This window comes from Oncorhynchus keta, chromosome 24 (genome assembly GCF_023373465.1).
Source record: "Oncorhynchus keta strain PuntledgeMale-10-30-2019 chromosome 24, Oket_V2, whole genome shotgun sequence".
NCBI lineage: Eukaryota > Metazoa > Chordata > Actinopteri > Salmoniformes > Salmonidae > Oncorhynchus > Oncorhynchus keta.
Genome location: NC_068444.1, coordinates 29,956,253 through 29,980,233, shown reverse-complemented (window position 1 = coordinate 29,980,233; position 23,981 = coordinate 29,956,253). Strand labels below are relative to the sequence as shown.

The following is a 23,981-nucleotide window of genomic DNA, read 5'->3' as shown; positions in this document are numbered from 1 at the left end:
GTCTTCCATTTAAGAATGATCGAGGTCACTGTGTTCTTGGGGACCTTCAATGCTGCAGAAATGTTTTGGTATCCTTCCCCAGAGCTGTGCCTCGACACAATCCTATCTCAGAGCTCTACGGACAATTCCTTCGACCTCATGGCTTGGTTTTGGCTGACATGCAATGTCAAATGTGGGACCTTATATATACAGGTGTGTGACTTTCCAAATGTCCAGTCAATTGAATTTACAACAGGTGGACTCCAATCAAGTTGCAGAAACATCAAGGATGATCAATGGAAACAGGATGCACCTGAGCTCTTTTTGCGCTTTGATTATTGGGTAGTGTGTAGATTGAGGACAAATATTTAATCCATTTTAGAAGGCTGTAACATAAGTAGGAAAAATCAAGGTCTGAATACTTTCCAAATGCACTGTATACAGTATAAATGATAAATCACACCATTTTATGTACAATATATACAACATTTATTTCAATTATTAATATATAAAATAGACAATGTACTTAATTTTCACCATAGAAAAAATACATGTAATAAATACAAAGACCATTTTTGTTTTGCGGTATAACAAAACATCCAGCACAATTTGACAATAATCTTAGATGAGACATTAGATATTACTGAGGATAAATGCTATGCGACATTGATATTGAGCAGATATATCTTACAGAAGTAATCAACACAATGTCACTATTGACAATTTAAATCATATTGCTATTACTTTCCAAACATTAAGTCAACCCCAGTCTAATAAGAGTCAGCAGGGGTTTATTGATAAATCATGGATGTTACAAGGTTTTCAATTGAATTAAGCACCACCTCATATCGGTCCTCTTCTCCTTCCTCATTCACCTCCCAAATCCTCTTCTACCACCACATCTTTCCTTCATATCCTGTTATCCCTTTCATCTCTGCCTCATTCTTTTATTCCTTTATCATTCTTTTCCTTCGTTCTTTCTCCTTACAGTGTTACTCTCCCTCTCGAGCCATTTCAGAAAACAAACGGGAAATAAAATGTATCATAAATAACAATACGTATCATCACCTTGGTACTTGATAGAAAAATAATATCCCTACAACAAGCCACTCGACTCACTATGAAATTAGTCCAAATATGGTGTACACGCATACTAAAATCATCTTACAGCAACATGACCATCGGCTTTTAGCATATCTAAACAGCTCATTACGACAGTTAAACATTACACAAATAATCGTCACACACTCAGTACAACAATTAGACGTGAGAATTTCCCCAAACTAGTCATACGCAGGTATTTGAAACATACATTACACCACAGCACTCATTAGCTTTTGTAATATCTATTCTTTAAATACAAATAAAATAGAATACCTCTGAATAAATGCTCGCTCAAACATTTGTCTCTTGTATAAACATTACAAAATAATATAAAGGAATGTATCAATAGATTTTTGCATTGACATAGTATTCTACGAGATGTGGATTTTTCAACTGTTTCCAGCAATAACCAACTACAACCAAAGCCGTTTATAACAAACCAAAATGTGCACTGTGCAGTTGAAATACACCCATGTAGCCACTACAAACGGCAACACAGTGAAGCACAATAGTATCGACACACAAGAGTACAGATGAACAACACTCCAAGACATGTACAGATGTCAATTGTGATGCCGTTTAAAACGTAAAGCTTGCATTGGAAGAAGCTGCGGAAGAGTCTGATTAACCCAGACATTGTGTAGCGGGGCTAGATGCCATGCTAGAAGGCAGAGCGCTAGCCGGCTCAGCCTGTTGAGTAGCAGTATCAGAGAGCACCAGCAGCAAGACTGGCTTTGTCGAGGGGTGTTGTCTTATGTCCTTGTTTTGCACGCCTGTCGTGCCTCAGCCGGACTCGTCAGCAGTCATCTTTTCTCAACTGCACATCTGTATGAGTCTGTATGTGTGATGGCTGGGTTTAGAGTGAGTATTTGTCACTGACTGAACACCTTACTTGTGTGTGTGCGTGTTTGTGACAGGGTTTCCGTTAGCCGGTAATAGCCGGCTTTTGGCCGATAACTAAAATTGCCGCTGGCCTATTGTCCTGGAGAAGAAGGAAAATCGCATTGTGAAAATGCATTTTAGCCTATTTATTGATTGAAATACCAGTCGATGTAGCGCAAGAGCTGCTTCTACAGCTCATCAAACAGCTTGTTTGTTGCTGCTGGAGTGAAACGTGCTACTATAAGCCCAATCACTGCACAACAATTCTATATGCAATCTTGTGTTAAAAACAGTTTTGATGGTCATGATTAAAAAGAGCTACTACTTTTATTTATCAACTGTTAATTGAAGCGCACTTCCCATTCGCCATTCAAGTGCATAGGCAACTAGGCAGGCTTCAGCTAGTCAACACACCAATTTGCAATGAGCAGGAGGCAGTATGTATTTTGAAAATATATACTTAATTGTTTGAAACCGGAACATTTAACTACACATTATAAGGCATGTCTTACCTTGCTTCAAAGTAGCCTAGCCAAAATCCAACCAAACGCGCAGGCAATTATTTTCTAAAGACTTCCATATTCTATTGAAACCAGTAGCCTATTTCTCATGTTCTACTGGTTTTCAGATTAAACTCCTTTCATTGTCCAGTAGCCGAAAGGCACAATTCTTGTCATATAAGCAGCCCATGCTAGTTGTTGCACCTTTAGAGGTCCACTCTTTCTAAATTTCTAACAGATATTTTCAACTCTGTCTCAAGAAACCGCTCGCATGTGTGGTGTGATTTGACAACGATTTTTTCCTAACAATTGTATTATGGAAGGAACATTCGCACATAGCCTACTGCCTTGTGTGGAATTTCTGTGCTTATAATGTGAAGAAATTTGCTTATGAACATTTTAAGCTAAACTTTCAGATCTGTTGCATGAGCCTCATTGCTTTAAAAATTGGGATATAAACTAGGCCAACTGGTTATATGAATTTGGGATCTATCGTCCCACAACTGTCCCAGTCTGTTTGGAATAGGCTATGTTGGAATAGGCTAGATTGACATAGGCTATGTTCATTACTCATCTTGTTGGCTGAGGAAAAGTAAATGTGGACAGTTATTCTAACATCTTCAAATTGCGCATCGGAATTCGGTAAGAAGTATTCACATCGTTGCACCCTCGAGTTCCACGTCCCGTTAAGAAGAATAACCATAATCGAAATGTGATTTGTCATTCTGAGCACCGTGGGTGGACGCCCTAATCAAGTTACACACCCAATACATATGAGTCGGTAAACATCTTAAATGTCCGGGAAATTAAAACACTGCCGTTCAAAGGTCTGGCGTCACATGTTTCTAACGGAAACCCTGGTGTGCGAGTGTATGTGTATCATCCTAAGCGCGTGAGTTTCATAAGTGCCTATTTGTCTGTGTTCCTCCAATCCTCCTGCGCTCTCCATGTGTCTGCCTGTGTGTGTGTGTGTGTCTATATGAGAGTATGTGCGTGCATGAGTCCCTCCCCAGCCCGAACGGTTCCTCCTAGGAGCCCCCCTGCTCTCTTTGGACGTGGGCCTGTGGCGGGGTCTTCACTATGGTAATGACCGAGGCTGTGTTCAGGCGTGGGGCCGTAGCCAGGATGTTACCTCCTCCAGACTCTAACCCACGGGCGAACCTCTGCAGGGCAGCCAGCCTGGCCCCCAGGCCCTCCAGCTCTCTCCTCATCCCAGCGTTCTCCACACCCAGCCTCTCCACCTCCCTCTGGAGCTCCTTTTTCTGCTGCTCCAGGGCCTCACGCTGGGACACGCGCTTCACCCGGCAGCTGGCCGCGTAGCCACGGTTCTTCAGGGTGCGCCGGCGCTGCTTGAGCTTCTGGACCTCCTCGCGGGATAGACCCCGTAGGTGGAGGTTGAGCTCCCGTACAGACAAGGACATGAGCTCGCTGTCCGACAACACCGGAACATTCTCACCACACTCCCGCTTCACCTGGAGAGGGATGGAGAGTTTGACCATTTTCTTTGCAAAGTATGTGTAAAATTTCAAATTGAATAAACTCCCAACTTAAATGTTTTGTAATTCTACCTTCAGGGCTTTGCTGCTTCTTTCTGACGTCATGGTCTGGCTTTATCCTCTGTCTCCGACACCAGTAAACACTGATTTTACAGACGATCTACAAGAAAGGGAGTGAGAGAAAGGCCATTCAATTAAGTTGAAGCACTTGAGAAATATTATTTCCCCTATATACTGCTTGGTATAGTAGGATATAAAGATATTCAATCTTGGACTGAAGATTTTCTTTTGGAAAAAAATAAATAAGAAAAAAAACATGCCACAATTTTTGAAAGTTGAAGATTTCTCCCAGCTGGAATCGTGAAGGGAAGTTAGGCCTATCATGTGCCCATCCCACATTGCTCAAAGCAGGCGTTCCCCTCAAACACTAGTAACCACTTCTTCCATAGCAGAACTGGCCTCACCAAAACATTGGTAATAATACAGTAATAACCTAATGGATTGGACATAGTGCTTTTCCAAATGCTCAAAGCAAGGTTTATTGGAGGCTGGCTTGGTTGTACTCTTGCATTTGAAACTCGGATTTCTGAGGATATTTTTTAAACATTCTAATATCTTATCTATTCATGACAAATGGCATCCGTGTTTTGAGTGTTACTTTTTCAGTTATTCTTGTCTTTGATGTAAGCTATCCTCACCATGTTGTCATAATCACTCACAACCTTACATTGTCTAGTCTAAACCTGATAATAATGATTGTTCTAAACCTAAAAAAAGACTGAGTTTGCTTTCGGTGGATCCTTGACCTTACCGTTTTCTGAAATGCGTGGGAAGTGACTGTATACTCAACGACTGTCCTACCACGAGGCGCCGTTGTAAACCGATATGACCATTTCATAAAGTCATAGTGATTCAGCAATAAGCTGTGCACCGCTAGTGTCTTACGCGCGACTACAATCACTCTCTTACATGCAGTTTGTAAAAAAAACTCCATTAAATATTTAACATACATGTTTCCTCATTCTCAATTTAAAGCAGTATTTTGTGCCTAATAATAGTGTTGTAACACAACACAGTGCTGACGTTAGATCTCGACCAAATGACGTTTCAATACATAATTAAAAACTAGCTGAGAAGCAGAAACACAAAGCTATATTTACCGTTCAAAATATATTGTTGTTTCATAAACCGACTTTCGTTATTACCGGAATTAAAGATGCCTGCCTACCTAAACATTTAATTCTCAATAACAATCCACCCATTTCCTTATACGGAAGGGAGCTGGCGAGCTAGGTGCGCCATGCTACGCTAACTCGATGCGATAGTAAACACACGGCCATTGCAAGTGCGCAGGTGGCCAACCATTTCTTTTAGCAACGTTGAAAACGTTAATTTTATGAGAACCTACACAATTTTAAACAGAACGCCAAATATCGAGTATAATACTTGACACGCATCTAAGATATGTAAATAGTGAATGTGGTCGTGTCTTTGTTGCCAAATTGTAACAATTTCGCAAGGCTAACTAAACAACATGCTAACGTTAGCTAGTACTCTAGCTAGCACATTAGCCAGCAACATGGATTAGCCAATGCTAGGTGGCTAACCAGAAAAGCAAACAGCTGCCGACTTACTTGTCCTTGGCTATGTCGTTGGAGAGTACCAGCTGCCTGTCCTTCAGTTGTCAACACAATTGTATAAACAAATGTTTTTAAAACACGGAGAAACGTCAAATACTGTGTTCAAGTCGAAGCGAGTCAAGCGACAAAATGTCAGTTCGCCTTTTCCCGGAATTACTCTGTTCTGTGGGGTTGGATTCTTTCATTCACAAAAAACACCGTTACAATGACGTGAACACTAAAGAATGAGGGTGGATCCGCCCGCCCCCAGCGTACGAGATGGAAGGATGTAAACAATAAGGATTCCCTGCGTCCCAAACTTTTCCATGATGAAGACCTGCCTCTCCTTTCCTATCCGTATTGATGTTGAAAGGCACTGCATGGAAAAGGAAAATAGATTAGGGAAGAGTGACATTCCAAAGGAATTCACTCAGTGAATGTTAGTGAAAATGACTTTCATGTTTATAAAAGTTAAATAAAAAGCAACAACCTGAAATTTCAATAATGCTTATAGAAAGGGGAGATGCTGACTCCTTACGAATAGATTGCATTTAGAAATCAAAAATGTTGAGGCTGTTCTTATAGTGGATTACTAGCCCAAAGACCACAATTTCTAATACAGAAATACTATAAACTATCTTCATAACATATATATATATTTTTTATAGTTTTTTTTGTTCAATCCCGAAACACACTGGTTAGACCTCTCGTACAACAGAGGGCGCAATTTATTTTAGCTAGCCAGGCAAGTAACCATTTTTGCCGTCATCCAACGCACGTGTAGCTTTTAACCGAGTGACCTCAGATTGTCGCAGGACCAATGCTCACCTTTTGGGTCCAATATTTATGCAAGTCGGGGCCAATGCAATAATTCCACGATAAAACATTAAAATACTGATTTGCCCTTCCACCAATTGAGGTACATTTTAAATTAGCTAAACACACCGGCTGGTAAAGCGGCGCGAGAACAGTTTTCCATGGCTGGAATCGAAGAGCTATCACCGGCTGCAGGCCCAGTCGAGACCCGTCCCCCAGAAGGCGAGATTGACGAAGATGAAGATGAAGAGGTAAAGATGAATGGAAACTTGACACATGTCACCCCATAACAGTCATGCACGATCATGCGTACAGTTTCACTTGAGTGGTATGCCTATTTGACTAGCTAGCTAGCTGTAACTACTCAGGGTCATTCGTCATGCGAGTAATTGCTAGCTTGTTTGCTAACGTTAGCGTGGTAGCTAGCTAGCTAGCTAACTTTCACATGTACAGCTATAATTTCTGTTTTACATGTATCTGTACTGTAATTGACTGTACTGTAAATGTAATCAAATAAAAATAATGTTCCATTGTGTGGGTACCTTGTAGGAATTGTCTAAACGGTCATGTGTCATTCAGTAATCGGTAGTTTACAGTACTAACTAGTACCCCAACAGAACTGGTTACTTTTGAGACATTAAAATACTTAATTCATGTAGTTACTATACACTATATATACAAAAGTATGTGGACACCCCTTCAAATGAGTGGATTCGGATATTTCAGCCGCATCCAGTTCACCGCCATTGGACTCTGGAACAGTGGAAAAACATTATCTGGAGAAATGGATCACGTTATATTATCTGGCAGTCCGACGGAGGAATCTGGGTTTGGCAGATGCCAGTAGAACTCTACCTGCCCGAATGCGTAGTGCCAACTGTAAAGTTTGGTGGTTGGAGGAATAATGGTCTGGGGCTGTTTTCCATGGTTTGGGCTGGGCCCCTTAGTTCCAGTAAAGGGAAATGTTAATGCTACAGCCTATATTCTAGACAATTCTGTGCATTCAACTTTGTGGCAACAGTTTGGGAAGGCCCTTTCCCGTTCCAGCATGACAATGCCCAGGTGCGCAAAGCAAGGTCCATACAGAAATGATTTGTCGAGATCGTTGTGGAAGAACATGACTAGCCTGCACAAAGCCCTTACCTCAACCCCATCGAACACCTTTGTGATGAATTGGAACGGTGACTGCGAGCCAGGCCTAATCGCCCAACATCATTGGCCGACCGCACTAATGCTCTTGTTTGTGGCTGTCTACCTAGTTTGGTGGCAGAATTTGGGATGAGCTGTTTTAACAAATTTTCCATAACACTAGTGTACCTAGTGGAAAGCCTTCCTGGAAGAGTGGAGGTTGTTACAGCAGCAAAGGAGGGGACCAACTCCATATTAATGCCCATGATTGTGGATTGAGATGTTCGACGAGCAGGTATCCTGATGATCCTGATAACCATGTTATCTGTGTTGTAGTAACTTCCTTGTGTCTCCCTTCCCTCAGCTGGATGAGACTATTATGGAGAGGCTGTGGGGTTTGACTGAGATGTTCCCTGATACACTGCGCTCTGCGGCTGAGGTGACCGCATCGGGCTCAGTCACTGTGGCCAAGAAGCTGTACAGGTAAATGTTCTCCTAAAAACTGCTGTTGCTGCTCTGGGTGTATCAGCAGCCTTAGAGTAGACCTCTCGTTTTAGATCTTCATCTACCCCATTCATAGACGCAAACTACCTTTAGTGTCTGGGTTAGTTTTGTAAAGTGTGCCGATGCTTGCCCTAAATGTTAACACGCATCGCTTGCGGTATGGTTGAGAAACATAAGAAAAGTATTTTTCATATCAGCAAGAAATAATAATAGGAATAAAAGGTGAAATTACTACACCTTTATGGGGTTAGGGGTCCAACATGGCCAAATTTCCATGTTACAGCACTTGTTTACGGAAAACAGACGGAAGACAGTCCAAATACCTGTGCTAATGAGCTATTTGCATATCCAAACACCTGTGTGTAAACAGAAGACAGACGCCACAAACGTGAGAAATACTGTCAGCTCCAACTGTGTTATAACAGTAAGTGTATATTTTGCATTTGTGAAATTATTTTCATGTGATATGATAGCAATTGAAAATCGATTCACGTTTAGGGGGATTAGATAATTTGCCTCTAAACAGAAAATGTAAGGTCCAAGTAACGTTAGGCTCCTTTAGTCCATTATTGGGCTAATCTTCACAATACACACAGACAATGAGGACGGAGCTGTGTGTGGATGGAGCACTATATTGCATTCCCAGTTCTGAACTGCTCCTCTGTATTCCAAGGACTGTTTTCCCTGCCTGCCCCTGATCTTGCCAAGGACAATCAGTTAGGCCATCTCTGTGTTTATTATCTACTCCAGTTCTCTCTCCACGTCTGTTTTGTTATTTTACCCCCACCTTTCCATCTCCCCTCCTGCCTCTGTGTTTCTTAGTTTCTCCCGCGCTGCCCTGTGGGTGGGCACTACCTCGTTCATGATCCTGGTCCTTCCGGTGGTGTTTGAGACTGAGAGACTACAGCTGGAGCAGCAGCAGCTACAGCAGCAGAGACAGGTACTGTACTATCCCACTGACAGATGATGTTCAGTTCCAAATAAACAACCTAGGCCCTACTATTATGGTCTTGGCTCTTGTTTATGTCTGAAGAAAAAAATGCAATATGGCCAAAAGTACACACACATTGTCTAGCATATCAGACAGAAAGGTGGAGATAATAATGGGTGGTTAGCATGTTTGGGCTGGTTATGATATTTATGCCTCTAACGTTCTCACTCATCATTATTCACGATTCATTCAAGATTATTCGTAATACTGGTAGCATCCACATGAATGTAGTTTTGTTTAGAAACATATTCTATTCTTATTTACAATAAAAGTGACTCATGACACTACTTTATTTACCATGCATTTCTATTGGGCACAAAATAATCTTAAACAAAACCAAAACAAACAGCAAAAGCATCCAACAACTTTGTAGGGTCACAAGCTTGATGTAATCATTGCAGGCTAGGAATATGGGACCAAATACTACACTTTTGACTACTTTAATGCACCTAAGTGAATTTGTCCCAATACATTTGGTCCCCTAAAATGGGGGGGCTATGTACAAAAAGTGCAGTAATTTGTAAAACGTTCACCCAATGTGGATGCAAATACCCTCAAATTAAAGATGACAGTATGCACTTTAACCTCATAGTCATTGTATAATTTCAAATCCAAAGTGCGGAGGTACAGAGCCAAAACATCAACAAAATTGTCACTGTCCCAATACTTTTGGTGCTCACTGTATACCTATCCTATACTTTTCGATCTACGTGAAAAGGGTTGGATTTGGAATTGGGCAAATCACTCTTTCATTAGGAGTCATTAGGATCTGCAATGTTGTCAATGAACAAATGTTTTTGTAATGCCCCTTCCTTGTGTAGATCCTGTTGGGCCCCAATGCAGGGATGTCAGGTGGGATGCCAGGGCTGATGCCTCCCGCTCCAGTGAAAATGTGACCAATGTCCCTCCGACAGCCTTAGCGCTTCAACCAATGAGGGAGAGTGGAGACTTGGAAAGAGAGAGAGAGAGACACAGAGACAAAGAAGAGGATACAAAGCTGCATCTGGTCAGCACATGTGCTCCTTCCAAAATCCAGGATTGTCCATTTAAGGAGATTAGAGGAGGGTGATGTCACTTCATGGGTGTTGCAATAACGAATGTCCCTTTCGCTGTCTCTCTTACTCAACATCCTGCAGAGACTTCTGCACACTGTCTTCTGAGCACTGTTTTTACTTAATTTCTTTTTTTTTTATACATAGCGATATAAATATGTATGTGTTCCAGGGGATTTGGATCAGGTGGATAATTGAAGAAATTGGGATATTATTGTGGTTATAAGAGGTTACCAATAGTGGTGTGTGGTCTGAATAAAAAAACATGTCTTCATGTGGGTCTGTAGCTACATATGGCCTTGAAACTGTTGTAACCTGTGTTTGGTTTGGGAACGTGTTCATTCCACTTGTATGTGGGAAAATCATGGTAGAGCTATGATGTCAGTCATGTCTGTCATATTCACAATCACAGCTGGTCCTTGAGATCTATAGTGTGCTGGTTTTGCAAAAGCATTGGTGATAAGAGTATGTATGTCACGTGTCGCTTGAGACATTGTTTCATTTGTGGGCATTAAAGCCATAAAAACAAAGCATCACAAAAAAGTATATTTTGATAAGATTCAAACAGCACTTTCCCTGCATACGGTATAACTAAAGATATTATGTCAATGTACACATAGTCCTGTCAAGCCTGAGAGAATGTCAGTAACTTTTTTCTATTGTCACTTTGGAATGTATGTTCTTTTAACTTTGCAACTGAGCAAATTCTGTCTTGTGTGTTCAACCTGAATGCAGGAATAAAAACACCAATGAAATGGACATTACAAAAAAAGTTGTATTATCATATATGCTAGATGGGTGCAGGGAAATGTGCTGCTTTGCCCTCTTTACGTTTAACTTGTTTGATTATTTACATGTAGGTTACTTTCCTTCTCTATCAGAGACATTCCATTTGTATACTGTAGTAAAGTACAGGTATCTTACAGATAAATGCTACAAATTGACTTTGGCTTTTGTGCATCAAGATCAGTCACTACCAAAGATTGTTGCTGAGGAGAGCATGAGAGCATCTCGCGTGTACAGTTTGACATTTCACTTGATTGTTGCTGAGGAGAGCATCTCGCATGTACAGTTTGACATTTCACTTGATTGTTGCTGAGGAGAGCATCTCGTGTGTACAGTTTGACATTTCACTTGATTGTTGCTGAGGAGAGCCTCTCTTGAGTAACTTTTATGATTGACAGCTCTCAACTTTCAGCACGAGCGTCAAACATTCCCGCCACCTCAGGAAGAAATCAGGTGGCAAGTAATTTTTAATCTTGGTAAGGTCATCCATCATTAGCTTTGCAACATTTTACAGGGTTGTGAAGTTAGTGAAAGAAGCAACCTCATTCTGTAGATGTTGATAACATATTTCAGGAGCTATAGCTGACGTTGGGTAGCTAACAGATCGTTTGCTGACATCACAAGAAATGTTATTTCCTCTGTCCCATTTATTAACTGGTAGCTTATAACGTTAGCTAGCAGCTAGTTCGCTGAAACAAAACAAAAAACATCTAGTTCAAGAGCTAACGTTACTAGTAGCTAACTACATTGCGCTAATCAAGATGAAAGCCGCCGAGGATCAAGTTGTGGAGGATGAGGCCGGATATCAAGATGATGAGGTAACCTGCCTAAACTAGCTAATGTTAGCTTGCTTGCTAGCCTGGCTGTGGTTGTCAGTTTGGTTTGCCACTAGCATTCTCGTAGCTACTACTAGCTAGATACAGTACATGTTATTTTATCCCCAGGTAGAATGGATTGTTGTAGCTAGTAAGTTAGCTGTTAATCATTCATAACATAGCTAGCTAATATATTGTTTGGTTGTGGTAACTCAATTTCTACACTACTTTCATCTAGCCTAAGTCAGTGGCAGAATATTTTACTTCTCAACATAGTTTCAAACACGTTTTGTCATGTTCTTTACCAACAGGAGTCATTTTTCCAAGACATAGACACCCTACAGAAGCATGGAATTGTGAGTATATCTGAAACCAAGGTCTAGCAAAGTAGTCTGCCCTGACCCTCGAGTTTTTAAAGAAACTTCGTCATGGTAGATAAACTCAAGATTACACCTCAAAGCTAATAAGTTTTTTTTAATTTTTTTTAACTTTCTCTATTCTCTCCCACCACCACCCCTTTCTTTCCCCCCTTCCATCCCACCCTCCATCCATTCAGAACATGGCAGATTTAAAGAAGCTGAAGTCTGTGGGTATCTGCACAGTAAAGGGGATCCAGATGACCACACGCAGAGCCCTGTGTAACATCAAGGGCCTTTCAGAAGCAAAGGTGGACAAGATCAAAGAGGCTGCTGGGAAAATTCTGGTGAGAGACTCAGCTGAGACACCTTCAGCATAGAGGACTTTGGTGTCTCATGATTAGTTTAATTATCAAGTCCCTAAAGATTTGGTTTGGGGATGAGTTATGGAATCAAGTTAACTTCAGTTGACATGTTTTCATTTGCTCTTGTGTTCATTGTAGACCAATGGTTTCCTGACAGCATTTGAATATAGTGCGAAGAGGAAACAAGTGTTCCACGTCATGACTGGAAGCCTGGAGTTTGAGTTAAGATTCGCCCCAACATTCTCAACCTTTCATATTAATACATTTTCCTGAGTCATATTACGGTATAATACAGTTATCCTATTTTTCCTCTTCATCCGTCGGTCTGCTCTGCAGTAAACTACTTGGGGGAGGTATGGAGAGCATGGCAATCACTGAGGCATTTGGAGGTGAGCTCTGTTTCTGACTGTGTCCCTCAGTCAAAGATATGATTAATCTCATGCTCATGATGTATAAGACCTGACCTGGGTCAAATATAAAAAATGTTTTTATCACACTTTAACAGTACAGTTTTTATCCCTCAGAGTTTCGGACAGGCAAGACTCAGCTCTCTCATACACTATGTGGTAAGTGAATGGCTGAGGGTCTTTTCGGTAGTCCCAGATTTTCCAGTCCTGGAAGTCAGTTTTCAGAAACTTACAGATATTCTTCCATGGTTGGTTCTTGTCATTTAGTCCTTGTCTCTTGTTCTCCAGTCACAGCCCAACTTCCTGGAGAGGATGGCTACACAGGAGGAAAAGTCATCTTCATCGACACAGAGAACACCTTGTATCCAAATTTATCTGAGCTCTAATCTATAAAGCCAGATTTACATCAATATAAACCCAGCTAATAATTCAGGGAGAGAGAATGTTTTTGTAATGTTATGCGTATATATTCTGTGTTAGGTGAACATTCAGTTAAAGTCGAGCAGAATTTATCTAGAACGTGGTTACAATGTTCTCAGAATATTAATATTGTAGACTCGTTTTATGGGAAGGTTCAAGAACATTCATGGGCCTATAATATATGATTTAGAACAGATGAATAACTAGGTAGCCAGATGAAGAATATATTGTACCCTTTAGTTAACAGTTAAGATATTATTACCAAGTATTGTTTTAGTCATGTCCCCAAAAGGTTTCCACCGAATAAGGCCATACAAAGTTGCTAAACTTTTTGGGAGTGATTTATATGATTAATTGAAACAATTATTTTTGTGACGAAACAAACAACTCACTTAACCATTGTATAAGTTGGGATTGGGTTCAACCATGGTGAATCAAATAATTTGAATCAAAATAATAATTTGTGAAATGTGAACATTAATTTGAGGAAAAAATATTAGGCTTCAAAACATGTTTTGTAGATACTTCCAGTTGATTTTGGCATCTGAGCTATTGCAACTCAATAGGTGCTAGTCAGCGTGCAAAGTTAACACTAAGGTAGCTAAGATACAGTGCATTTGGAAAGTATTCAAAAACAATCTACACACAATACCCTATAGTGACAAAGCAAATTTATTACAAAAAAAAAAACTTAAATATCACATTTACATAAGTATTCAGACCCATTACTCAGTTGTTGAAGCACCTTTGGCAGCGTTTACAGCCTTGAGTCTTCTTGGGTATGACACTACAAGCTTGGCATACCTGTATTTGAGGAGTTTCTTGCATTCTTGTCTGAAGATCATTTCAAACTGTCAGGCTGAATGGGGAGCGTCAATGCAAAGCTATTTTCAGGTCTCTAGAGATGTTCGATCGGGTTCAAGTCCGGGCTCTGGCTGGGCCACTCGAGGACATTCAGAGACTTGTCCTGAAGCCACTCCTGCGTTGTCTTGGCTGTGTGCTTAGGGTCGTTGTCCTGTTGGAAGGTGAATCTTTGCTCCAATCTGAGGTCCTGAGCACTCTGGAGCAGGTTTTCATCAAGGATCTCTCTGTACTTTGCTCCGTTCATCTTTCCCTCGAACCTGACTAGTCTCCCAGTCTCTGCCGCTGAAAAACATCCCCACAGCATGATGCTGTCACCACCATGCTTCACCGTAGGGATGTTGCCAGGTTTCCTCCACATGTGACGCTTGGCATTCAGGCCAAATAGTTCCATCTTGGTTTCTTTAGACCAGAGAATCTTGTTTTAAGTCGCTCTGGATAAGAGCGTCTGCTAAATGACTTAAATGTAATGTAATGTAAATGTTTTCTCATGGTCTCATTGAAAACTCCAAGCTGGCTGTCGTGCCTTTTACTGAGAGTCGCTTCCATCTCCCCACTCTACCCTAAAGGACATATTGGTGGAGTGCTGCAGAGATGGTTGTCCTTTTGTAAGGTTCGCCCATCTCCACAGAGGAACTCTGGAGTGACCATCGGATTCTTGGTCACCTCCCTGACCAAAGCCCTTCTCCGATTTCTCAGTTTGGCCGGGTGGCCAGCTCTAGGGAGAGTCTTGGTGGTTCCAAACTTATTTTATTTAAGAATGATGGAGGCCACTGTTTTCTTGGGGACCTTCAATGCTGCAGACATTTTTTGTACCATTCCCCAGATCTGTGCCTCGACACAATCCTGTCTCTGAGTTCTACGGACAATTCCTCCGACCTCGTGTCTTGGTTTTTGCTCTGACATGCACTGACAACTATGAGACGTTTTAATCGACAGGTGTGTGCCTTTCCAAATCATGTCCAATCAATTGAATTTACCACAGGTGGACTCCAATCCATTTTTTAAAATAAATTTGCCATAGAATTCTCAAAACCTGTTTACGCTTTGTCATTATTGGTTATTGTGTGCATAAGCTGTTATCAAGGCAAAGGGTGGCTACTTTGAAGAATCTCAAATATAAAATATATTTAGATTTGTTAAACACTTTTTTGGTTACTACATCATTCCATATGTGTTATTTCATAGTTTTGATGTCCACTATTATTCTACAATGTGGAGAATAGTCCAAATATTTTTTTTTTGTAGGTGTGTCAACTTTTGACTGGTACTGTATATTCTGAGAACATGACAACCATGTTCTGTGTATGTTTGGTGGGACGTTGATGGAATTTTATTTTAACCTACAGAAACTGGACACATTAATGTTCTTCCAACGTTCCCATGAATTGTGTCTAGAACATTCGTATCTTAAGTTCTGAGAACATGGTAACCACGTTCTGGGTAAGTTCTATTCAACATTAAGGGAATGGTTTCTTGGAAACATTCCCTGGTGTCACAGAAACATTCCCATGAAAACGTTAGTTAATGAGCCTCTTAAGGGAACATTCTCTTGTGAGAACGTTTGTTGTTAGCTGGGAAATCACCTGTACCTTTGCAAGTAGGATATAGGGTTATGAGGATCAGTGTTTTTATTCACGACTCAGCCATTAGTCTCTTACGAAATCCTATGTTTTCCTTAACCTAATGTGACCCTCTAGTCGTCCAGACAGACTGAAGGACATAGCAGACAGGTTCAATGTTGACCATGATGCTGTGCTGGACAATGTGTTATACGCCCGAGCCTACACCAGTAAGACGTCTAACTAAGTCATTAAACAATACCTCTCTCATCATTACTGCCTAAACCTGAGAACATATTGTCTGAGGACAGCATTTTTATTTTTTTAATTTCACCAGGCAGGCCAGTTGAGAACAAGTTCTCATTTAAAACTGTGACCTAGCCAAGATAAAGCAAAGCAGTGTGACACAATCACAGAGTTACACATGAAATAGACAAACGTGTATAAAACACAATATAAAAATCTATATACAGTGTGTGCAAATGTAGTAAGATTAGGGAGGTAAGGCAATAAATAGGCCATAGTGGCGAAATAATTGAAATTTAGCAATTAAACACTGGAGTGATAAATGTGCAGAAGATGAATGTGCAAGTAGAGATACTGGGGTGCAAAGGAGCTAAAATAATAATATGTGGATGAGGTAGTTGGGTGGGCTATTTACAGATGGGCTGTATACAGGTGCAATGATCGGTAAGCTGCTCTGACAGCTGATGCTTAAAGTTAGTGAGGGAAATATAAGACTCCAGCTTCAGTGATTCTTGCAATTCGTTCCAGTCATTGGCAACAGAGAACTGGAAGGAAAGGCAGCCAAAGGAGGAGTTGGCTTTGGGGATGAACAGTGAAATATACCTGCTGGAGTGCGTCCCACTGGTGGGTGCTGCTATGGTGACGAGTGAGCTGAGACAAGGCGAGGCTTTACCTAGCAAAGACTTTGATGACCTGGAGCCAGTGGGTTTGGCGATGAATATGAGGCGAGGGCCAGCCAACGAGAGCATACAGGTCGCAGTGGTGGGTAGTATATGGGGCTTTGGTGACGGAACGAATGGCACTGTGATAGACTACATCCAAATTGCTGAGTAGAGTGTTGGAGGCTATCTTGTAAATTACATCACCAAAGTCAAGGATCGGTAGGATAGTCAGTTTTACAAGGTTATGTTTAGCAGCATGAGTGAAGGATGCTTTGTTGCGTAATAGGAAGCCGTTTCAAGATTTAATTTTTAGATTGGAGATGCTTAATGTGAGTCTGGAAGGAGAGTTTACAGTCTAACCAGACACCTAGGTACATTTGAAGTAAGAAGTTTACATACACCTTAGCCAAATACCTTTAAACTCAGTTTTTCACCATTTCTGACATTTAATCCTAGTAAAAAATCACTATCTTAGGTCAGTTAGGATTACCACTTTTATTTTAAGAATGTGAAATGTCAGAATAATAGCAGAGAGATTTGATTTATTTAATATTTTATTTCTTTCATATTCCCAGTGGTTCAGAAGTTCACATACACTCAATTAGTATTTGGTAGCATTGCCTTTAACTTGTTTAACTTGGGTCAAATGTTTCGGGTAGCCTTCCACAAGCTTCCCACAATAGGTTGGGTGAATTTTAGCCCATTCCCCCTGACAGAGCTGGTGTAACTGAGTCAGGTTTCTCGGCCTCCTTGCTCACACACGCTTTTTCAGTTCTGCCCACAAAGTTTCTATAGGATTGAGGTCAGGGCTTTGTGATGGCCTCTCCAATACCTTGACTTTGTTGTCCTTAAACCATTTTGCCACAACTTTGGAAGTATGCTTGGGTCATTGTCCATTTGGAAGACCCATTTGCCGACCAAGCTTTAACTTCCTGACTGATGCCGTGAGATGTTTCTTCAATATATCCAAATAATTTTCCTCCTTCATGATGCCATCTATTTTGTGAAGTACACCAGTCCCTCCTGCAGCATAGCATCCCCACAACATGATGCTGCCACCCCCGTGCTTCACGGTTGGGATGGTGTTCTTCGGCTTGCAAGAATCCCCCTTTTTCCTCCAAACATAACGATGGTCATTATGGCCAAACAGTTCTATTTTTGTTTCGTCAGACCAGAGGACATTTCTCCAAAAACTACGATCTTTGTCCCCATGTGCAGTTGCAAACCGTAGTCTGGCTTTTTTATGGGGTTTTGGAGCATTGGCTTCTTCCTTGTTGAGTGGCCTTTCAGTATATGTCAATGTAGGACTTGTTTTACTGTGGATACAGATACTTTTGTACCTATTTCCTCCAGCATCTTCAGAAGGTCCTTTGCTGTTCTGGGATTGATTTGCACTTTTCGCACCAAAGTACGTTCAACTCTAGGAGACAGAATGCGTCTCCTTTTTGAGCGGTATGATGGCTGCGTGGTCTCATGGCGTTTATACTTGCGTACTATTGTATGTACAGATGAACGTGGTACCTTCAGGTGTTTGGAAATTGCTTCCAAGGATGAACCAGACTTGTGGAGGTCTTGGCTGATTTCTTTTGATTTTCCCATTATGTCAAGTACAGGGGCACTGAGATTGAAGGTAGGCCTTGAAATATATCCACAGGTACACCTCCAATTGAGTCAAATTATGTCAATTAGCCTATCCGAAGCTTCTAAAGCCATGACATCATTTTCTGGAATTTCTGGAAGCTGTTTAAAGGCACAGTCAACTTAGTATATGTAAACTTCTGACCCACTGGAATTGTGATACAGTGAATGATAAGTTAAATAATCTGTCTGTAAACAATAGTTGGAAAAATAACTTGTGTCATGCACAAAGTAGATGTCCAAACCAACTTCCCAAAACTATAGTTTGTTAACAAGAAATTTGTTGAGTGGTGGGAAAATGAGTTTTAATGACTAACCTAAGTGTATGTAAACTTCCGACTCCAACTGTATTTGTAGTTGTCCACATTTTCTAAGTCAGAACCATCCATGGCATATATCCAGAGTAGTGATGCTAGACGGGCGGGCCGGTGCGGGCAGGGATTGGTTGAAGAGGTTGTTTAGTTTTACTTGCATTTTGGAGCAGTTGGAGTCCACGGAAGGAGTGTGGTATTGCATTGAAGCTCGTCTAGAGGTTTGTTAACACAGTGTCCAAAGAAGGGCCAGAAGTATACAGAATGGTGTTGTCTGCGTAGAGGTGGATCAGAGAATCACCAGCAGCAAAAGCGACATCATTGATGTAAACAGAGAAAAGAGTCGGCCCGAGATTTGAACCTTGTGGCACCCCCATAGAGACTTCCAGAGGTCCGGACAACAGGCCCTCTGATTTGATACACTGAACTCTTATCTGATAAGTAGTTGGTGAACCAGGCGAGGCAGTCATTTGAGAAACCAAGGCTGTTGAGTCTGCCGATAAGAATGCGGTGATTTACAGAGTCAATAGCCTTGGCCAGGTCGATGAATACCGCTGCACAGTATTGTTTTTTATCGATGCCGGTTATGATATCGTTTAGGACCTTGAGCGTGGCTGAGGTGAACCCATGACGAGCTCGGAAAACAGATTGCATAGCGGAGAAGGTACGGTGGGATTCGAAATTATCGGTTATCTGTTTGTTAACTTGGCTTTCGAAGACTTTAGAAAGGCAGGATAGGATAGATATAGGTCTGTATAACAGTTTGGGTCAAGAGTGTCTTCCCCTTTGAAGAGGGGGATGATCGCGCCAGCTTTCCAATCTTTAGGCATCTCAGACGATACGAAAGAGAGGTTGAACAGGTTAGTAATAGGGGTTGCAACAATTGCGGAGGATAATTTTAGAAAGAGAGGGTCCAGATTGTCTAGCCCAGCTGATTTGTAGGGTTCCAGATTTTGCTTCTCTTTCAGAACATCAGCTATCTGGATTTGTGTGAAGGAGAAATAGGGGAGGCTTGGGCAAGTTGCTGTGGGGGGTGCAGAGCTGTTGACCTGGGTAGGGGTAGCCAGGTGGAAAGCATGGCCAGCCGTAGAAAAATGCTTGTTGAAATTCTCGATTATCGTAGATTTATCTTGGTGACAGTGTTTTCTAGCCTCTAGCCTCTAGTGCAGTGGGCAGCTGGGAGGAGGTGCTCTTATTCTCCATGGACTTTAGTGTCCCAGAACTTTTTTGAGTTTGTGCTACAGGATGCAAATTTCTGCTTGAAAAAGCTAGTCTTTGCTTTCCTAACTGCCTGTGTATATTGGTTCCTAACTTCCCTGAAAAGTTGGATGTCGCGGGGGCTATTCGATGCTAATGTAGTACGCCACAGGATGTTTTTGTGCAGGTCAGGGGCAGTCGAGTCTGGAGTGAACCAAGGGTTATATCTGTTCTTAGTTCTACATTTTTTGAATGGGGCATGCATATTTAAGATGGTGAGGAAAGCACTTTAAAATAATAACCAGGCATCCTCTACTGACGGAATGAGGTCAATATTCTTTCAGGATAGCCGGGCCAGGTCGATTAGAAAGGCCTGCTCGCTGAAGTGTTTAAGGGAGCGTTTGACAGTGATGAGGGGTGGTCGTTTGACCGCGGACGCATACAATGAGGCAGTGATCACTGAGATCCTGGTTGAAGACAGCAGAGGTGTATTTAGAGGGTAGGGTAGTCAGGATGATATCTATGAGGGTGCCAGTGTTTACGGATTTAGGGTTGTACCTGGTAGGTTCCTTGATAATTTGTGTGAGATTGAGGGCATCTAGCTTAGATTGTAGGACGGTTGGGGTGTTAAACTGATATGCTTAAGTCACCTAACAGTACAAACTCTGAAGATAAATGGGGGGCAATTAATTCACATATGGTGTCCAGGGCACAGATGGGGGCTGAGGGTGGTCTATAACAAGCGGCAACCGTGAAAGACTTATTTCTGGAAAGGTGGGTTTTTAAAAGTAGAAGCTCGAACTGTTTGGGCACAGACCTGGATAGCATGATAGAACTCTGCAGGCTATCTCTGCATTAGATTGCAACTCCACACCGTTTGGCAGTTCTATCTTGGCGGAAAATGTTGTAGTTGGGAATGGAAATTTCAGAATTTTTGGTGGCCTTCCTAAGCCAGGATTCAGACACGGCAAGGACATCTGGGTTGACGGAGTGTGCTAAAGCAGTGAATAAAACAAACTTAGGGAGGAGGCTTCTGATGTTAACATGCATGAAACCAAGGCTTTTACGGTTACAGAAGTCAACAAATGATAGCGCCTGGGGAATAGGAGTGGAACTGGGGGCTACAGGGCCTGGGTTAACCTCTACATCACCAGAGGAACAGAGGAGGTGATTTATAAGGGTACGGCTAAAGGCTAAAAGAACTGGGCGTCTAGTGCTTTGGGGACAGAATAAAAGGATCAGATTTCTGGGTGCGGTAGAATAGATTCAGGGCATAATGTTCAGACAATGGTATGGTAGGATGTGAGTACAGTGGAGGTAAACCTAGGCGTTGAGTGACAATGAGCGAGGTTTCGTGTCCGGAGGCACCAGTTAAGCCAGGTGAGGTCTCCGCATGTGTGTGGGGTGGGACAAACGATTAGGCATTTGTACTTGTATACATAATTGGATTTCAACTTCAGGTGAACACCAGATGGAGCTGTTGGATTTTGTGGCAGCCAAATTCCACGAGGAGGGTGGCGTCTTCAAACTTCTGGTATTAATGCAAAGAAAAGATCATCAATGTCACTTTGTTTTATGATAGTTATATTTTCATATTGTCAACTTCCATCACTGTACCTATCTTTCGTTAACACTTTAATTAATGCCGACAGGTATCATGCATTATGTTTTATACACATTTATAATGTCTTGTGTCTCTACGTCTTTTCCCTTTCTCCCCTCAGATCATAGACTCCATCATGGCTCTGTTCCGGGTAGATTTCTCTGGCCGAGGGGAGCTGGCAGAGAGACAACAGAAGCTGGCCCAGATGCTCTCCCGTCTGCAGAAGATCTCTGAAGGTCTGGCGACTTTTCTTGCAGACATATATGCAAACTGCATTTAAGTCTGCAGCAGAAGAACTGGCAAAAAAACTCTTGACTTTTGCGTAAACCTTTCATTGATGTAGACATATTGATATTCATGTCTCCCTAGAGTACAACGTTGCAGTGTTTGTCACCAACCAGATGACTGCAGACCCTGGAGCTGGGATGACGTAAGTGACTGTAACTAGATGTAGGAAATAGTGATTGGTTTGAAATTAGACTGAAAGTCAGCAACTCACTCGGCCAAAGTTCTAACAGGTTTTGGCCTGGAGTTCTGATCAGAGGGTTTCTCTTGTTTCTGTCAGGTTCCAAGCTGATCCCAAGAAGCCGATTGGAGGGCACATCCTGGCGCATGCGTCCACCACACGAATCAGCTTGAGGAAAGGACGCGGAGAGTTGAGAATTGCCAAGATATTTGACAGGTAATTAGTCTGAAAGTTCACTCACTCAATATATGTTGTTCTCATTATTCCTTAGTAATAACAACCCCCCTTCTAAAGAAGTGGTCAAATCTGATTTTTCTTGCTTATGGAGAAAGATCTACCTCCTCATAGCTTCATTTTTTCTATGACCTCCTGCAGTCCTGATATGCCTGAGAACGAGGCCACTTTCGCCATCACTCCAGGGGGAATTGCTGATGCCAAAGAGTGAAAGACCCTCATGGATTTACCAGTAGAGGAGAGGAAGCACATACAGTTCTACACAGTTTTTAGAAGATCGTAATTTTTTGAAATCTGATGAAGACTATTTGTACTATTTGGTGTTTATATGTACAGTGCCTTCAGAAAGTATTTATACCCCTAGACCTTTCCCAAATTTTGTTGTGTTACAAATTGTGATTAAAATAGATTTAATTGACATTTGTTTTTGTTAACGATCTACACAAAATACACTGTAATGTCAAAGTGGAAGAAAAATTGTAACATTTGTAAAAAAAATAATATATATATATATATGAAAAATAAAGACTAATATACTTTATCTTGATATGATAAATATTTAACCCCTGAGTCAATACATGTTAGAATCACCTTTGGCAGCGATTACAACTTGTGAGTCTTTCTGGGTAAGTCTCTAAGAGCTTTGCACACCTGAATTGTACAATATTTGCCCATTATTCTTTTCAAAATTCTTCAAGCTCTGTCAAATTGGTTGTTGATCATTGCTAGACAAAAGTCTTGCCATAGATTTTTAAGGAGATTTAAATCAAAATTGTAACTCAGCCACTCAGAAACGGCACTGTCTTCTTGGTAAGCAACGCCAGTGTAGATTTGGCCTTGTGTTTTAGGTTAATGTCCTGCTGATCGGTGAATTTTAAACAAAAAAGTGTTAAACAAATCAGAATATATATTTTCTATTTGAGATTCTTCAAAGTAGCCACCATTTGCCTTGATGACAGCTTTGCACACTCTCAGCATTATTTCAACCAGTTTCACCTGGAATGCTTTTCCAACAGTCTTGAAGGAGTTTCCACATATGCTGAGCACTTTTTGGCTGCTTTTCTGTCACTCTGCGGTCCAACTCATCCCAAACCATCTCAATTGGGTTGAGTTCGGTGATTGTGGAGGCCAGGTCATCAGATGCAGCACTCCATCACTCTCCTTCTTGGTCACTCTCCCCCACAACCACACATGCTGAGATCATCTGTTCGCCTACTCTGCATCTTACAAAGACACAGCGGTCATTTGAACTCATCAGACCAAAGGACAGATTTCCATCGCTCTAATGTCCATTGCCCGTGTTTCTTGGCCCAAGCAACTCTCTTATTATTGGTGTCCTTTAGTAGTGGTTTCTTTGCAGCAGTGATAGACACAGTCTCCTCTGAACAGTTGATGTTTAATGTGTCTGTTACTTGAACTCTGTGAAGCATTTATTTGTGCTGCTATTTCTGAGGCTGGTAACTCGTAACAAACTTATCCTCTGCAGCAGAGGTAACTGTGTTTTCCTTTCCTGTTGTGGTTCTCATGAGAGCCAGTTTCATCATAGCGTTTGATGGTTTTTGCGACTGCACTTGAATAAATTGATAGGGTCATGATAGGGGCTGCACCAAATGATTGATGTAGTTTAATAATTGATTATGCGTATGTTGTAATAATAGAAGGGGCAAGGGCTATAAGACCTCTCCCCCACTACATTTATAGGGTCCTGGACTACAGATTAGCAATATATACATGCATTATAAGGTTTAATATTGTTCCACAGTTCTTTTCTAGTCTCTGCCTCTTATAAGAAACAGTCTGAGAGATGTGTGAGTTATTGCAGGCAAAACAGGGTCTCTGTGAGAAAGCACCTCAAGTCAAAAATGAGGTTCATAGACACAGAACCCTGCAGGGGAGTAAAGGAGATAAGAGACAAGTCAGACACACCACTGTAAGCCACACAGGAGTGGAAAATTACTGCTGAGCCCTTAGAAAATACTGG

General features: G+C 41.4%; 3 protein-coding genes across 5 annotated transcripts; 2 read left to right on the top strand and 1 right to left on the bottom strand.

The window, feature by feature from the left end:
• Positions 1–444: 444 nt before the first annotated feature.
• LOC118402972 (transcription factor MafF-like) lies at positions 445–5,919 on the bottom strand. 2 transcript variants are annotated; one of them, XM_035801380.2, is made up of 3 exons: positions 5,596–5,919; positions 4,034–4,121; positions 445–3,937 (listed from the first exon to the last, which is right to left on the bottom strand). In XM_035801380.2, exons 2-3 carry the CDS (start codon positions 4,064–4,066, stop codon positions 3,494–3,496), a joined length of 477 nt encoding a protein of 158 aa, XP_035657273.1. In that variant the 5' UTR covers positions 4,067–4,121; positions 5,596–5,919; the 3' UTR covers positions 445–3,493. The 2 variants fall into 2 exon arrangements, with proteins under 2 accessions (XP_035657273.1, XP_052334062.1); XM_052478102.1 differs by lacking the exon at positions 5,596–5,919 and adding an exon at positions 5,122–5,171.
• A 414-nt stretch (positions 5,920–6,333) lies between these two features.
• tomm22 (translocase of outer mitochondrial membrane 22 homolog (yeast)) lies at positions 6,334–10,841 on the top strand. Its single transcript, XM_035801381.2, has 4 exons — positions 6,334–6,647; positions 7,889–8,007; positions 8,851–8,968; positions 9,841–10,841. The coding sequence occupies exons 1-4, from the start codon at positions 6,558–6,560 to the stop codon at positions 9,913–9,915; spliced, it is 402 nt and encodes a 133-aa protein (XP_035657274.1). The 5' UTR covers positions 6,334–6,557; the 3' UTR covers positions 9,916–10,841.
• A 289-nt stretch (positions 10,842–11,130) lies between these two features.
• dmc1 (DNA meiotic recombinase 1) lies at positions 11,131–22,541 on the top strand. 2 transcript variants are annotated; one of them, XM_035801377.2, is made up of 13 exons: positions 11,131–11,675; positions 11,984–12,028; positions 12,229–12,375; positions 12,532–12,614; positions 12,730–12,782; positions 12,918–12,959; positions 13,089–13,161; positions 15,782–15,873; positions 21,158–21,231; positions 21,422–21,536; positions 21,670–21,730; positions 21,866–21,982; positions 22,142–22,541. In XM_035801377.2, exons 1-13 carry the CDS (start codon positions 11,619–11,621, stop codon positions 22,209–22,211), a joined length of 1,029 nt encoding a protein of 342 aa, XP_035657270.1. In that variant the 5' UTR covers positions 11,131–11,618; the 3' UTR covers positions 22,212–22,541. The 2 variants fall into 2 exon arrangements, with proteins under 2 accessions (XP_035657270.1, XP_035657272.1); XM_035801379.2 differs by lacking the exon at positions 11,131–11,675 and adding an exon at positions 11,729–11,823.
• The last annotated feature ends 1,440 nt before the right edge of the window (positions 22,542–23,981 follow it).